The 18,020-nt window shown below is 34.6% G+C and overlaps 1 protein-coding gene across 14 annotated transcripts; it reads right to left on the bottom strand.

Moving 5' to 3' along the window:
• Window positions 1-11,188: 11,188 nt before the first annotated feature.
• LOC148909787 (uncharacterized) lies at window positions 11,189-18,002 on the bottom strand. Of its 14 annotated transcripts, none has more exons than XM_089032712.1 (9): window positions 17,794-18,002; window positions 16,348-16,406; window positions 15,634-15,773; window positions 15,199-15,246; window positions 14,488-14,529; window positions 13,601-13,666; window positions 12,814-12,840; window positions 12,515-12,598; window positions 11,189-11,975 (listed from the first exon to the last, which is right to left on the bottom strand). In XM_089032712.1, the coding sequence occupies exons 2-9, from the start codon at window positions 16,385-16,387 to the stop codon at window positions 11,724-11,726; spliced, it is 699 nt and encodes a 232-aa protein (XP_088888838.1). In that variant the 5' UTR covers window positions 16,388-16,406; window positions 17,794-18,002; the 3' UTR covers window positions 11,189-11,723. The 14 variants fall into 14 exon arrangements, with proteins under 14 accessions (XP_088888838.1, XP_088888841.1, XP_088888843.1 ...); XM_089032715.1 differs by having other exon boundaries at window positions 15,634-15,743; XM_089032717.1 differs by having other exon boundaries at window positions 15,634-15,707.
• Window positions 18,003-18,020: the final 18 nt, after the last annotated feature.

Here is an 18,020-nt window from a genome sequence, read left to right as displayed (position 1 = left end):
ACCTCCAATTTGTCCGTAAGAGCGTTTACTCGAAGTTGTTTGTACCGTAGTAGTCTTGTCCTATATGGCAGGCATGACCTCTGACGTCACGCTGTACATGGGGCCAATCATATCATATGATTTATTTAGGCTACACACGGTTAAGACTGGGAACCAAAAGTTCGTGGCAGTCGTGTCCTTGAGGAATTATACGAAGGAGGGTATACTGAGGATTTTTGGAACTGCCATAATAATGCAAGTAGAGGTTGTATCTGGTTTTACTTTAACTATGAGTTGGTTTGACTCATACGTACCACTTTAGAATTAATTGGCACTGAGCTAGAGTTGAGGTAACGTACGGCAAGCTAAGTTATATCTACTTCTCTCATGTTAGATTCATGTTCACAACTACTATATTTAATATTAAAAACTGTGTAAACCATACTATCGAACCGATATCATATTTTATAGGCACTGACTGTTTGGGAACTCAAAGTTACTTCACTGCGCTGTCGAATTCGCCCGCCATTTTGGATTCCTGTTGGATCAGATTTGATTTATGTTATGTTCAAAAGTTAAACCATTCTTATGTACTGTAAATAAAAATGATATTTACAGTCAAAATGGATCACATGCACAGAATCCATTCATGAATTCATCTTCAAATATCCAGACTCCAAACTTTAATATAGATTATCTGCCTGCTGGGTTTTGATTGAATTCTTAACAATTGCATGCTGTGGTAGAAAAACCCCTCACAAAGACCTAGCACCATCACACAGAATTTTAGCAGTTTATTGTAAAAAGTGAATCATCAACTGAAAATTTAAATGACAATATCACTAATTAACTCTTGGGGATGCCATTGAGCCATTTCGATTGAAAAGTAATGATAATGATTATTATTCATTAAATCTTGTGTTGGTAGACTGCTTCTTTTTCATGAAATATTAATATTGTTTTGCTTATTCTTCATTTATAGAATGATCTAAAAAAAGTATATTTTTTGGATTTTTTACTGAAGCTAGATGCATGGGAGGGTACACCGAGGATCTTGCCACCTGCTGCAATCAAGTTGCATGTGCAAGCAATGACAACTACCTTGATTTATTCATATTCAGTTATTTATTTTCAGAACTGATTTTCACTCATCCTATACAATGATACCAGCCATCTTACTTTTGAAACATTAGAAAGAGAATTTCTGTTTCGTGATTAAGGAGTTTGTTATCAGATAAAAGGAAATTGAGATTTAAAGCAGTAATATTTCTCCATGCTTACCTTTCATAAGCAAAAAAGTTAACCTCAAATTAATTTTTGCAATTGCATTGGCATCGTACACATTTCAAAAGAATAAATTAAACATCAAGTGCAGAAAACAAAACTATTTTATTAAAAGGATCTATGGCACCTGGTATGACATAACAAAAAAATTAATGAATTTTTGTTGAATTGTCCAATTTTTAAGGCTTTCCTTTTACAGAGGTGTCTATTAATATTCCAAAAAAATTATTCACCCAAAAAGATTGTGGTTGTAGTAATACTTAAATTATGGCGACGATGAGAGAGCATAAAGATACTGGCACTACTCTATGTTTGAACAAAAGCATTGTGATGATATGTCAAGGGTTTTCATTTGTTTTATCATCCAATCGGTGTCTGGTTGGCACATAAATAACAGAAGCTTATGTCACTCTGAGTATATACTACATTCTTGCTAATAAGTATCCATGGCAAGAAGTATATTTGATAAGAAGTATATTTTATACATGGCACTATCATCAATAAATATATACCACTGTCAAAATAATATGTTCTCCCCTAAAGAAATCATAATTACTAAACACCCCCTATTTCTACTAAGAGCTGTACATGCCAACATTGAGGTGTTTGCCTCAAAACGTTTGATCATAGTTAATAGAGGGGAATGGTTAGGAAACCTATTGTTATAGGTCTTTTTTCACTTTTGATATTGAACCGTTCTTGACCGTGCACAACGTTTGATTTATGCCCATCCGAAATTGCAAAATTATTAAACATAAAATTTGTCTAAGTGATAATTGTAAGGAATATTCAAATATCTCTTATAAATCTTTGAGTATTTTGAACTAGCAACCAAAAGAAAGATTTTGGTCTATTCACTCAGCCATCGCCAAGAAGAGTAAAACAATGATGAAACAAAAGATTGTGCACGGTCACGCTTGAAAAAACTGAACAAAGACTTATAACAATAGGTTTCCTAACCATTCCCCTCTATTAACTATGGTTTGAAAACTAATATAAAGTTCAAAATGAATGTCTTTAGATACATTTACTATAATGTCACTTTCTTTGTGCTATACTTGCCATTTGTGTAAGACATTTGTATAATTATGTAATTACAGACTCTGGTCCTGGAAATGCACTGGGATCAATCTTGCCAGTTTTTATCCTTACACTACGTTCATTATGTATGGTTGGGGTGAGGGTGAGGGTCAGGTAAAATTCTTCATATTAAGAAGATCCACCAATCACCAACAATTTAAGGAAAATTTAAGGAAAGATCAAATAAGAATTTAGTAGTTGATTTAAGATTCTCAGATTCTTTCTCAGAATAATAATATTCATTCACCAAAATGGATTCCCCAAAATAATTTGTAATTGCACCTTACCCACCCCTCTTTTAACATGCTTCATTACCAATGGTTTTATTTCACGAGTGACTGGAAAATATATTGGATCTTTAGCTAAAGAAAATATGGGAGGTGAGCTGAGATAAAAATGAGATGAAATTATATGCATTGGGTGAAATGAGAAGAAGTAAGAGAAGAAGTGGTGAGGTGAGAGGAGACAAGTTGAGATGGGATAAGATGAGAAGATGAGATGAGATGAAATTATATGCATTGAGTGAGAAGAGATGAAGTGAGAGGAGATAAGATGAGGTGAGGTGAGATGAGATAGAATGAGATGAGGTGAGATGAGGAGATCATTTGAGATAAGATAAGATTTGGTGAGATGATATGAGATGAGACAAGGTTGGAGGACATGAGGCGAGATGAGAGAGAGAGAGAGAGAGAGAGATGTCTTTTATTTAATCTCGGGAAATTTCATCAATGTACAAATTGGTTTTCATGAAAACCGAGTTCATAGGTAATATATATAAAAAATTAATAATAACGTTAAGAATATATAGACAGATTTATGAAATAAATTCTCATCTACCCCCCAAAAATATTATAGTAATTAAAGTGTTAAGGACCAACAGACGAAAGATTCCTCTTAAAAGATTTTAAATTATTGGACAGTCTGACACTTTGGGGTAACGAGTTCCACACTTTTGCACCGTCATAAGAGAGAGCTCTTTTTAAAAACTCAGTGCTGGGTTTCGGTAACTTTAAGCACTTCTCTCTACCACGAAAATCGTAGGTATTTTCTTGAAAATAAAAGAGTTCCCTTACAGATTTTGGTGCAAGTGCATTTAAAGTCTTAAACATCATTATTGCTTTATGCTCCTTTCTTCTTCTTTGTAAGCTTTTCCAGCCTAAAGAAGTTAAAATATCACTAGATCTGACATCGTAGCTGCTTTTTGTTATTATTCTTGCAGCTCTATTTTGCATTTTTTGCAATCTTTCAGCAGACGTTACTGGTAAATTATCCCATACCACGTCACAATAGTCAAACCAAGGTAAAACGAGAGCCTCATATATGGTAATAGCTGTCTCCAAGGGGATGTAATCGCGGACTCGTCTTATGCCACTCAATCCAGAGGATATTTTTTTACAAATGTAATCAATATGAGCAACCCAAGACACCCGTTCGTCAATCACAACACCCAGAGTTTTTGCTGTAGAGACTCTAGTAATTGGTTTGCTATTTAAATATATGTGTGGTTCGGAGGTAATTTTTTTCAATTTATCGTCAGAAGCAATAAACATGTGCTCTGTTTTAGCTGAATTTAAGCTAAGTTTGTTAGCTTTCAACCAGTTATGAATATTGGAAATATCAGCGTTCACCTCGTCAAATAGAGTCTTTTGTGATGTGCCACAAGTGGTGAGACTTGTGTCATCAGCATACATTCTAGCATTTGAAAATTTGACACTATTTGGCAGATCGTTTATGTAAATAATAAATAATAATGGCCCAAGGATTGAGCCTTGAGGGATGCCGCAATCGAGTGTTCTAGAGCTAGATAAGGTATGGTTTATGTAGCATCTCTGACTACGATCTGTGAGGTAAGATTTGAACCACTTTATCGACTCTTCTGCAATCCCATAATAGTATAATTTGTGGAGAAGTATGGAGTGATTTACTGTGTCAAAAGCTTTTTTAAAATCTAATTCTAGATGAAATAGGATGAGATAAGATTAGATGAGATGAAGAGATCAGTTGAGATGAGATTAGGGGAGATGAGATGAGATGAGGAAATCGGTTGAGATGAGACGGGATGATGAGACGAGATGTAATGTGATGAGATGAGCTGAGATGAGGAGATCATTTGAGATGAGATAAGATTAGGTGAGATGAGATGAGACAAGGTTGGCGGAGATGAGGTGAGATGAGGTGGGGAGATGAGATGAAGAAAGGTGCAGAGATAAGGTGAAATGAGATAAGGAGATGAGGTGAGGTGAGGTCAGATGGTAAGGTGAGATGGTGAGGTGAGATGAGATGGGTGAGAGCCATGAGGTGAGATGAGATGAGACAAATAAGTTGATCGTTTGAGATAAGATTAGATGAAATAAGGTGATTTGAGATGAGATGAGATGAGATAAGATTAGGTGAAGTGAGGTAAGATGAAATGAGATGAAATAGGATGAGATGACATGAGATGAGATAAGATGAGGTGAGATGAGATGAGATGAGATGAGATGAGATGAGATGAGATGAGATGAGGTGAGGTGAGGTGAGATGAGATAAGATGAGGTGAGATGAGATAAGATGAGATGAGGTGAGATGAAATGAGATGAAATGAGATGAAATAGGATGAGATGATATGAGATGAGGTGAGATGAGATGAAATAGGATGAGATGAGATAAGATGAGGTGAGATGAGATGATCGAGGTGAAATGAGATGAGACGGGATGATGAGACGAGATGTAATGTGATGAGATGAAATAGGATGAGATTAGATGAGATATGATGAGATGAGATGGGATGGGATGATGAGATGAAATAGGATGAGATGAGACAAGGTTGGAGGAGATGAGATAAGATTAGGTGAGATGAGATGAGATGGGATTAGTTGAGATGATGAGATGAGACAAGGTTGGAGGAGATGAGGTGAGATGAGGTGGGGAGATGAGATGAGGAAAGGTGCAGAGATAAGGTGAGATGAGATAAGGAGATGAGATGAGGTGAGGTAAGATGGTAAGGTGAGATGGTGAGGTGAGATGAGATGGGTGAGCCATGAGGTGAGATGAGATGAGACAAATAAGGTGATCGTTTGAGATAAGATTAGATGAAATGAGGTGATTTGAGATGAGATGAGGTGATTTGAGGTGAGATAAGATTAGGTGAAGTGAGGTAAGAAGAAATGAGATGTAATGACATGATATGAGATAAGATGAGGTGAGATGAGATGAGAGAATTAGGATGAGATGAATTAGGATGAGATAAGGTGAGATGAGATGAGATAAGATGAGACGAGTTGACATATGAAATGAGATGAGGTGAGATGAGATGAAATAGGATGAGATAAGATAGATGAGTTAGATGAAATGATGAGTTGATAGGATGAGATGATATGAGATGAGGTGAATGAGATAGATGAGATGATATGGAGATGAATACAATGAGATGAGGAGATCATTTGAGATGAGATAGGATTAGGTGAGATGAGATGAGATGAGGTGAGATGAAATAGGATGAGATAAGGTGAGATGAGATGAGATTAGGTGAGGTGAGTTGAGTTGAGGCAAGATCAGTGAGATGAGATGAAATAAGGAGATAAAATAGGATGAGATGAGGTGAAATGAGACGGGTTCAGATGAGATGAGATGAGGAGATAAGTTGAGATAAGATGAGGTGAGATGAGATGATCGAGGTGAGATGAGATGAGACGGGATGATGAGGCAAGATGTAATGTGATGAGATGAGATGAGGAGATCATTTGAGATGAGATAGGATTAGGTGAGATGAGATGATCGAGGTGAGATCAGATGAGATGAGATGAGATGAGATTGGATTAGGTGAGATGAGATAAGATATGATGAGGTTAGATGAAATGAAATGAGGTGAAATAGGATGAGATGATATGAGATGAGGTGAGATGAGGTGAGATGAGGTGAGATGAGATGAGATGAGATGAGATTGGATTAGGTGAGATGAGATGAGATGAGGTGAGATGAAATAGGATGAGATAAGGTGAGATGAGATGAGATTAGGTGAGGTGAGTTGAGTTGAGGCAAGATCAGTGAGATGAGATGAAATAAGGAGATAAAATAGGATGAGATGAGGTGAAATGAGACGGGTTCAGATGAGATGAGATGAGGAGATAAGTTGAGATAAGATGAGGTGAGATGAGATGATCGAGGTGAGATGAGATGAGATGAGATGAGATGAGATTGGATTAGGTGAGATGAGATAAGATATGATGAGGTTAGATGAAATGAAATGAGGTGAAATAGGATGAGATGATATGAGATGAGGTGAGATGAGGTGGGGAGATGAGATGAGATGAGCTGGTTGATGAGACGAGATGTAATGTGATGAGATGAGAGGAGGAGATCATTTGAGATGAGATAGGATTAGGTGAGATGAGATGAGATGAGATGAGATGAGATGAGATGAGGTGAGATGAAATGGGATTAGGTGAGATGAGATGAGGAGATCATTTCAGATGAGAAAGATAAGATTAGGTGAGATGAGATAAGGAGATGAGGTGAGGTGATATGAGGTGAGGTGAGGTGAGGTGAGGTGAGGTGAGATGAGGTAAGGTGAGATGAGATAAGATGAGATGAGATAAGATGAGATGAGATGAGGTGAAATGAGATGAGGTGAGATGAGGTGAGATGAGGTAAGACTAGTGAGATGAGATGAAATAAGGAGATAAAATAGGATGAGATGAGATGAGATGAGATGGGATAAGGTGAGATGAGATGACGAGATCATTTGAGATGAGATGAGGTGAGATGAGGTAAGACTAGTGAGATGAGATGAAATAAGGAGATAAAATAGGATGAGATGAGATGAGATGAGATGGGATAAGGTGAGATGAGATGACGAGATCATTTGAGATAAGATAAGATTAGGTGAGATGAGATGAAATAGGATAAGATGAGATGAGATGAGGTGAGATGAGATGAGATGAGATGAGGTGAGATGAGGTGAGATGAGGTAAGACTAGTGAGATGAGATGAAATAAGGAGATAAAATAGGATGAGATGAGATGAGATAAGATGAGACGAGTTGATATATGAAATGAGATGAGGTGAGATGAGATGAAATAGGATGAGATAAGATATGATGAGGTTAGATGAAATGAAATGAGGTGAAATAGGATGAGATGATATGAGATGAGGTGAGATGAGATGAGATGAGATGAAATGAGATGAAATACAATGAAATGAGATGAGATAAGATGAGGTGAGATGAGATAAGATGAAATAGGATGAGATGAGATTAGGTGGTGAGTTGAGGCAAGATCAGTGAGATGAGATGAAATAAGGAGATAAAATAGGATGAGATGAGGTGAAATGAGACGGGTTCAGATGAGATGAGATGAGGAGATAAGTTGAGGTAAGATGAGGTGAGATGAGATGATCAAGGTGAGATGAGATGAGATGAGATGAGATGAGATGTAATGTGATGAGATGAGATGAGGAGATCATTTGAGATGAGATAGGATTAGGTGAGATGAGATGAGATGAGGTGAGATGAAATAGGATGAGATAAGGTGAGATGAGATGAGATTAGGTGAGGTGAGTTGAGTTGAGGCAAGATCAGTGAGATGAGATGAAATAAGGAGATAAAATAGGATGAGATGAGGTGAAATGAGACGGGTTCAGATGAGATGAGATGAGGAGATAAGTTGAGATAAGATGAGGTGAGATGAGATGATCGAGGTGAGATGAGATGAGACGGGATGATGAGGCAAGATGTAATGTGATGAGATGAGATGAGGAGATCATTTGAGATGAGATAGGATTAGGTGAGATGAGATGATCGAGGTGAGATGAGATGAGATGAGATGAGATTGGATTAGGTGAGATGAGATAAGATATGATGAGGTTAGATGAAATGAAATGAGGTGAAATAGGATGAGATGATATGAGATGAGGTGAGATGAGGTGGGGAGATGAGATGAGATGAGCTGGGTTGATGAGACGAGATGTAATGTGATGAGATGAGAGGAGGAGATCATTTGAGATGAGATAGGATTAGGTGAGATGAGATGAGATGAGATGAGATGAGGTGAGATGAAATGGGATTAGGTGAGATGAGATGAGGAGATCATTTCAGATGAGAAAGATAAGATTAGGTGAGATGAGATAAGGAGATGAGATGAGATGAGATAAGATGAGATGAGATGAGGTGAAATGAGATGAGGTGAGATGAGGTGAGATGAGGTAAGACTAGTGAGATGAGATGAAATAAGGAGATAAAATAGGATGAGATGAGATGAGATGAGATGGGATAAGGTGAGATGAGATGACGAGATCATTTGAGATGAGATGAGGTGAGATGAGGTAAGACTAGTGAGATGAGATGAAATAAGGAGATAAAATAGGATGAGATGAGATGAGATGAGATGGGATAAGGTGAGATGAGATGACGAGATCATTTGAGATAAGATAAGATTAGGTGAGATGAGATGAAATAGGATAAGATGAGATGAGATGAGGTGAGATGAGATGAGATGAGATGAGGTGAGATGAGGTGAGATGAGGTAAGACTAGTGAGATGAGATGAAATAAGGAGATAAAATAGGATGAGATGAGACGAGATGAGATGGGATAAGGTGAGATGAGATGAGGAGATCATTTGAGATGAGATAAGATTAGGTGAGATGAGATGAAATAGGATGAGATGAGTTGATTTGAGGTCAGGGAAGTCGTGTTGAGCTGAGGTGTTCTGAGATGAGGTGAGATGAAATGAGATGAAATAGGATGGGATGATATGAGATGAGATAAGATGAGGTGAGATGAGATGAGATGAGATGAGGTGAGATGAGGTGAGATGAGGTAAGACTAGTGAGATGAGGTGAGGTGAGATGGTAAGGTGAGATGGTGAGGTGAGATGAGATGGGTGAGAGCCATGAGGTGAGATGAGATGAGACAAATAAGGTGATCGTTTGAGATAAGATGAGATGAGATGAGATGAGATGAGATGAGATGAGATGAGATGAGATGAGATGAGATGAGATGAGGTGAGATGAGATGAAATAGGATGAGATGAGATGAGATGAGATAAGATGAGATGAGATGAGATGAGATGAGATGAGATGAAATGAGATGAAATAGGATGAGATCAGATCAGATCAGATCAGACGAGATGAGATGAGATGAATAATGAAATAGGATGAGATGAGTTGATTTGAGGTCAGGGGAGTCGTGTTGAGCTGAGGTGTTCTGAGGTGAGGTGAAATGATTAAAAAAGAAAACACCTGTGTCTCTTTGCGCGTAGGCAAATAGTAGATTTCTGCAGTGTGGATCCTCCCCCTCTCCCAAATTGTCGCTATGTAGCATGTTTTGAAATGGGAGTGTAAGAAAATTTTAAAAAACGAATAGAGAAACAGAGGATATAAGGGTATAAGTCAATCTGTTCATTCATTCTAAAACCAACGTTGTTGCGTTGCAAGTCGTAGTACTTATACCTTTTGCAACACGTTTTTGCAAACAAAGATATGTTGTGCGTTCCAATTAAATTGCGAGGTGAGAGGAAATAGAGCAAACGCTCTACCACTTGCAACGCAACAATGTTGCACGACCAGTTGGATTATTATGTTGTTTCCCGTAATTCGTCGCCTTAACTAGCATTTGTCTTTTCCTTTATCACAAGATGCTGAATTTAAAACAACTTCGATTTTATTTTCCCCTTCTTCCACTGCAGTTTTAGAGTCGTTTTGCAGTGTTTTTATATATTTTAATCACTGTCTACCCAAATCCCAGGACTCTATTGCGGGTTTTTATCATGCTGTTCCAGAGAGTGCGATGTTTGTAATAATTTTGCCACTGAATGATTGAATCATCCAGCTAGGTTTCCTAGTGCTGCTGCTGACAGATCCTACATCCAATATCAAGCAACAAATTTAGTTCTTGTACTTCCAATAATGTCATCTATTTTTAAGTAAAATTACATAAAGTTCGCTTTCACAATCACATGTCATCTATGAAAACCAATAGAAAGATTTGAAGCTGCCATTCATTCTAATGCTAGTCATCATCAGGCGCGTATACTGGAAAAATCAATTAATTTCCATACTATGGAAATACTATGGAAATAATCTGTAAATACACTGTAAATCATCATTTACATACTAAATGTACTTTTACATACTATTTTTTAACTGTAAATTGTTTGTAAATTACTGTGATATTGTTTGTAATTTCTTTCATATTGTTTGTAAATTACTGTGATATTGTTTGTAAATTTCTTTCATATTGTTTGTAAATTGTTTGTAAATTTCTGTGATATTGTTTGTAAATTGTTTGTAAATTTCTTTCATATTGTTTGTAAATTGTTTGTAAATTTCTTTCACATTGTTTGTAAATTGTTTGTAAATTTCTTTCATATTGTTTGTAAATTTCTTTCATATTGTTTGTAAATTTCTTTCATATTGTTTGTAAATTTCTTTCATATTGTTTGTAAATTGTTTGTAAATTACTGTGATATTGTTTGTAAATTTCTGTCACATTGTTTGTAAATTTCTGTCATATTGTTTGTAAATTACTGTGATATTGTTTGTAAATTTCTTTCATATTGTTTGTAAATTGTTTGTAAATCTAAGTCATATTGTTTGTAAATTGTTTGTAAATTTCTTTCATATTGTTTATAAATTGTTTGTAAATAGAGTGCACGCAGTTCATACAGGCAGTTCATACAGAATCCTTTGTTTCCTATTGTTTGATTATCACTATTTAGTACTAAAAATTGTTAAGTACTTGTTTCACGGGTTTAGTGCGAGCACTCTAACTGTGACATTTTTTGTAAATATAATTTTTGTGATATTATTCGTGAATTTATGTGATGTTCTTTGAAATCTAAAGTTACAAGTAACAGAACAGTGCTTGGTTGCTAGTAAAAAAATATACTTTATTGCAATTAAATTAACATTTATTAATGCATACAAGAATATATTGCTAAATACATTGACTGCATACACATATATAAATACAATATTGTTGTCCAGAGATAAAAAACATTTTAACATGAGAAATTTGAAAAAGTATCTTAAATAATTTTATGATGTTTCCATTCGACAGTATTATTATTGGTGATGTTCAAAATGGTCTAGATCATAGCTGTACAAGTGACATGTACATATAGCTGATGTTCAAATATCTTTTCCATTAATATTCGCAGAAGACTCAGACCTCAGAAGAAAGCATTTAGTTTGTGGATTTTTTCATTTGCGCAGATATGAATTTCATGTGCTATTTATGTCAACCTTTTTTCAGAAAATTGTCATCGCACAACAATCATAAAAAAAATATGTTTCAGAGCATTCAATTGACCCAAAAATTGCTGTCATTCTACAATCTACCAAGGGATGCACATGGAAAAACTGGTAAAAAAGCAGCAATAAAATAAAATTGTGAACTCAGACTCAGATATCTGTGATCATGGATTTAAGGTTATAAATATAAGTAAAACCTTCATCGTCATTTTTTCTTCTTCTTATTTCTTCTTCGTATAAAAACTCCCCAAGAAGTTCACACAAATGGTTCTTCTTGGAGAGTTTTGTGAAGGGGACATTGTTGTTTAAGCAAGCTTGCTTCAAAACCTTCATTTGCACATCTTGCAATTTTGGTATTCCCAAGAAGAACAGAGCAACAATTGTTGCCTCTGATTTGGTAAGCTGAAATAAACAAAAGGAAACAGTAAGTATCTCCAATACATCAGAACAACAATAATATGTTACATGCAATGCATGGGTGCCCATATACAATATTGTTGATAACATTTTTTGTAAGTAATGCGTATGTAGAGATATATATTATATACACATGTCTAATCGTTGTTACCCTTGGGCTTCACCAGAAAGCTAGAAGATCAAATCAAATGTTGTTGAAGTAATAAAAAAAATTTAAATAAATAAATCCACTTTATTTACATCTCAATGTATTTAGCTCTTGAAGAGCTAATTTGGGGAGACAAATTAGAAACCGTAATATAAACATAATATTGTTAAAAATCCCAACTGGCTAGGAGACAAACCAGTTGGCTCACTATTTAAAAAGCATGGCAAAGAAATTGTATTTTGTCCAAACAGGGACCCAATTAACAAATACAATGTCATCTAGTGGCCAGAGTGGGAATCGAACCTTGGACTGCAGGGCTGTGAAACCAATGCTCTGACCACTCAACTATATGCTGACTAAATAAATATTATCTTACCAGGCCAATTTTCCACATTTCCAACTTGTTTTCCTTTATCCTTTGCTCTCTTCTTTCGAAGTAGTCACTTTGCCCATCATGTTGCTGTAATAAAAATGAAAATATCAAACATTCACAACATAATTGAAAATCGTTGATGTAAAAAAAAAATAAATAAATAAAAAATAAAAAAATTAAAAGAATATTGCAACTGATTAATTAACATTTTATACAAAATTAATCATTGTTTATCGCCTTATATAAAGATTCACAGATTAAAATATTCCAATTTCTTTGTAATTTGAATTTGAATTTGATACCTCATTATTCTCTACTTGACATGTTTCCTACAAGAAATAAAATGGTCTGTTCATAATCATATTCATATATAGTAAAAAGCAATCTTGAAGCTATAAGGACAGACGTGTGCATCCAATCATATGGCCACCTTTTTATTTTTTCAAATAATATAATTTATGATTTTCAATATAGTAGCATAGTAATGAATACTCAAATAATAATAATGACGATGATGATAATAACAATGGGTCTTTACTCAATCAATAAACAAAATATTGAAGGTTACAACAATAGTAAGAAAATCATATAAAATCTATAAAATCTATGAAGATCTAAAAACCTATAGTAATAATTACAGCAAATATATACGATAAAAGTTAAGTTAACAAAAAACTAAAATAGGTACTAAATCTAAGACTGCATGTACTGCTAAATTATATTTAAAAAGTAGTCTATTTATGAAACTATTTTGAATTTAAATCTTTTGGTATTTACTAAGGGCATTTGAGATGTTTTTGTTCAAAGCCTGCTTGATGTTTTTTTTTTTAGAGAAAACAGTGGATGGTGCCTAATTACATTACTACAATATGTAAATCTAGTTATAGAGCCTTCGAATTCTATGATAGCTTTTCTAAGAGTTCTAAATAATAATATTTAAGATTGCATTTTATTTGAATTTTTGAGGAAAAATTTAGTGCTTGTATTAATTTCGTAAAAAAACTCTGTAGAGGTGGCTAAAGTTGGACACCCATAGCAGTAATACAACAAAGAAAGTTGTTAAATTTTATAAAAGATACAGGTACTTACAATTTCAAGAGCAGCTTTTTTGTTGCTTGGTCCCTCTTCTTCATGATCAGTTGTTTGCTTTAAGCCCTACATGTATATGAGATATATTGGGAGCATAAATGTATGTTGTTATTATTAATATTATTATTATTATTATAAAATAATAATTATTAATTATATTATCAATAATAATACTAATAAGTATAGGTAATAGGATTACATACATGCTGTCCTGTTTGAAAATAATTGGATGAAAAAAATTCAGAGGACTGACAAGATTGGAAGAGGCCGATAGGCCGAGTCCAATATTTGGCAGTTCAAGGATTTTTTTAATTCAATTATTTCCAAATCGGACAGACATGTAATACTATTGCAGATTAATTATATCATCGTTTTTTAACGCTAAAAAGGTCTTCAAAAAGAAGATCCCAATTTAACAACTTCCACCATTTGGAAAAAAAATCGAAAAAAAGTAAACAAAGGCCGGCCGGTCGTAAGCAGATGTCGCGTTGATTGGCTCAAAGTCAATTTCTATTGTTTCCCCTGAGATTTGATTGGCAGATACAAAAAATGCGAATGGAAGCCATCCAGATTAATCTTTAATTTGGACAGGAAAGAAATTTGAAAATTGAAAATAATACAATAGTTGCTATGGGATTATAAAGTGATGATACAATTATAATAATAATAAAAATAATAAAAATAAAAATAATTTTTTTAATTTTTATACTTATTATTATGAATATTATAATAATATTTAAAAACATATTATTAAAATAACGATAATAATAATAATGATAATAATAATTATGTAGGTTAACACAAAACAAAGGCAGGGGGCTGTGCATATGTTTGTTGATTACATAGGGAAGACAATATTTTCAAGGATACTGAACCAATAAACTTACGTTAAGATTTCTTTTCTTCAGGGTATCCTGAGCTGACACCACCTTTAAAGACAAAATGTAATGTTTATAGTTGAATATTATGATTACAAAATCCTAGATCTAGTACTACTGATATCCTCATCTTAACTGCCCCTTACTTTAGAATTACTTAAGATGTAATTAATGAAAAATAGATCAGACTAATTTTTGCCATAATCTTAGCCTTTAAATTACATCTAAGTATAATTGGTAAATCTTCACCTGATTTTTTCACTAGAGTTTATCATTATTCGTATTTTTTTTGCTATATGTAATTTAATTTTTCGTTAGGGTGCATTTAATTTGGAGCCAATCTCTGTTGTGCTTACCCCTTCCAATATAGCTTTGGAAATTAGATAATTGTCATGGATAAAGTTATGTAAATGAACAAATAAATATTAATTTGTTTATTGATATCATTTATGAAAATGCTCGATAACAAGGGCTTGTAATACACGTATGTAATGTGGCTTTGAATAAATAAATTGAAAAGAAATTTTCTTTATATAGACAATGGAAAAATATACCTAATAGTCACTGAATGTTTAAGGTTATAATGTACATTCACAGGCTGTTTTGCAATAATTGTACATAATTAAAAGATCAACAGACGGGTCATTTTTTAGAAAACATATATTGATCTATATATCATTTTAAAAGGTTATATCTATGACAGACTACAATGTTGCACACCTTGGTTTCTCCACTAGACGTACCCCTAGTTTTGCTGTGGTAATTGTTCTATAAAAAAAAATAAGATAAGCAGATTGCATGTACATCTTGTATTAAGTCTGCACTCGTCCAGATGCACAGATGGCTTAAAAATGTGGTGCGAAAAAAGACAATTTGATTTGAGTATATGACTTTTTATCGTTTTTCTTTAATGCGCAGAAAAGTTAAATAAAGCAATTATTTTATATAAAAATAAAATCAAAAAAATTATTAGTTACTTTTTTCTGTGCAGCATGGCAACTGAAAGGAAGCTCATTGTTTGAAATAACCATGATTGTCATATTATAATGTGTACATCTGTACTCTGACAACATAAAACTCTGGACCAATCAAAGTATACATAGTAATGATACCCCAACCACTCTAAAGTATTTAATAGACAAAACATTTTCTTACTTTGCCTTTGTAAGCACTTGGCTTTCTGGCATGGGATAACTTGTTCCCAATGAAAGCTTTTGCCCGCTTTCTGTCTAAGGTGACAACACCATGACCATGTACAATCAATACTGAAAGTATCGTATCAGGGTTTAGGTGCACTTTAAATATTGATGATAAGTTATGAAAAGAACAAGAGTATTTGTTGTTGTTTTTATGATTTTGAAGTTTTAAGACCTCTAAACAAAGTTTTGTAATATATGCACTTCGCTTTTCGACTTCCATTCCCTGATTCATCTCAGTTCTTCTTGCAAAGAATTGGCAACAATCTCTTTCATAGTAAGCTATTTAATAATTCTAAGGGTATATATAGTGACATGGAATTCCAATGGGAACAGGGGGGGAAAAACAAATAAGGAGTTCCTTGGCCAGGGGCCTTTAGCCGTTTTGGAATTTCCAAAAGCTAGGGGGTAAGAAAATCGGTGTCGCCCATGGTATAGGTATGGATATTTTCTGGAACTACCCAATGAGTAAATTTTCAGTAAAATCTGATACGTTTTGTGACAAACAGAAATACATGTGCTTCAGGAAATATGGGACTAAGCCAGACCTTAGCACACTTAAGCTCTCAAAAATGTCTATTCATTTTTTGAAGCTAGGTGAACAAGTAAATTTTCTTTGGCAGCAGCCTTAAAAAAATGTGAAATCCCTTAAATGAAAAAAGTTCCTACTTACCACTACTGTTTGTAGTTTCATTAATTTGTTGTCCTGCCATGTTATCCTGCTCTCAGCCTCTAGATATGGAGAAAAAGTTATAATTGTAAACTTACTTCATTTCTAGTTGCCTATTGCTGTGGTTTTCATATCTATGCAGACAGCGAATTTTAAACATCGATGTGCAAAGAAGTGTTTTCAGCTATTATTTCAAAAACCCCATTCACAAATATTTGAATGACCAATTCCTAGCCAATGCTAAGATTTAAAGATTATGACCTTCATTTTAGTAGTTTCAAAACAAACTCAAATTTAAATTTCAAATAATAAATGAAATCTTCCAGCCATGATACAAACACATGAAGGAATGCTGAACTGCCCTTCCATGGTAATAGGTTAATAAATTTATACAAGGCAAAAGTGGTATAAGCATGTTGGTAAGCTCATACTTAAGCTGTGCCTTGATTTATTCTCATTCCACATATAGCTGCTAGTGAGATCAAATATGCGGGAAGTAGGGGTGTTATAGCAGCCAGTATTTAATTCCTTGCCTTTTACCAACGCAACCTGAGTTTGAGCCTTGCCTTTCACCAACGCAACCTGAGTTTGAGCCTTGCCTTGCTTGGTTTTGTAGAGAGCAAAGATATTTGTAAGAACTCTCCTGTGCTTTGAGGGCTTATCTCTGGGTCCTCCAGTTTTTGTCCCTCCATAAAAATCAACTTCTAAACTCCAATTCGTGCTTTACCTGTGTTACCCTCCTAACCAGAAAGGTTTGGTTTTACACAGGTAGTTCATTTGCATGTGATTCTGGCTCATGGGCTCAGTGTTATACCAGGACTTCATCCATAAATTCCCTCCAAAGGCAATATATGCCGGAATGATAACGTAAAAATAGTATGAATAGCAGATTTAAGTTTATAATGTCTACATCAGTCATGGGAGTTCTTATCATATAGTATTGACACAAAATTCATAAAATGTTGAATGAAAGCTATCAAACTATTGTATTGGTCCACGTTGAGTACTCAGCACTTCGATTCCAATATGAATTAGACCCACTTTCGATTGTAAATATAAAAACTAGAAAATCGTTTCTGATAAGCTTCAATTGTAAAAAAAAAATGATGCTGTAGACAAAAGATCGAGATTATAAAGCATAAACACAATAGCAAGACAATCGCAACCCGGGACGATCCTTCCCCTTGTTTAGGAGGCCTACCATATTAAATATGAAATCTAAATACAATCTGAATTTCAGATAATGCTTCAACTAAGTAAACCACTTGGAGTTTTAGTTGTTTTTTTCCATAATCTAAAGCGAATATATCGAACAGGCTAGCTTAACCTAGCGAGGATTTCACACCTCCATCTTGATCAGAGTGAAAGGCGTAACGAAAAGGAACATTAACTTAGGTTACGCTCAAGATTATGTCTATAATAATCACAGATAAAGACACAATACATTACCTGGTAATTATTCTTGAGAGTGCTTCGAGGTTTACATTATTTTCAAGAGTTGTGACTAGCGAGCCGCCTACTTTCTCTGGTAAGTGTAGCGTGGTTAACGTGTCCGTAGTCTTGCCAGCCCGGGTCCCCAGGGGAGATGACGATACGAAGACACGATCACCATGCAATGTCATTGGTAGATACTAGAACGCATCTTATTGGCCAATAGATCAGAAGACATCTCTGCC

Source organism: Actinia tenebrosa, unplaced genomic scaffold (assembly GCF_029948245.1).
Source record: "Actinia tenebrosa isolate PJP-AT-01 unplaced genomic scaffold, QUT_ActTen_1.0 PGA_scaffold1__47_contigs__length_23844297, whole genome shotgun sequence".
NCBI lineage: Eukaryota > Metazoa > Cnidaria > Anthozoa > Actiniaria > Actiniidae > Actinia > Actinia tenebrosa.
The sequence above is the reverse complement of the archived record's forward strand: the minus strand, read 5'-3'. Positions and strand labels throughout refer to the sequence as shown.

Excerpts from the sequence above, each read along its gene's own strand:
- LOC148909787 (XM_089032709.1), bottom strand. The coding sequence starts at position 15,909 with ATGAATCAGGGAATGGAAGTCGAAAAGCGAAGTGCATATATTACAAAA. Across the intron at positions 12,599-12,813 it reads GTCAAGTAGAGAATAATGAG|CAACATGATGGGCAAAGTGA; the intron begins GTATCAAATTCA and ends TTTTTATTACAG. Across the intron at positions 11,976-12,514 it reads AAATGTGGAAAATTGGCCTG|CTTACCAAATCAGAGGCAAC; the intron begins GTAAGATAATAT and ends TGTTTATTTCAG.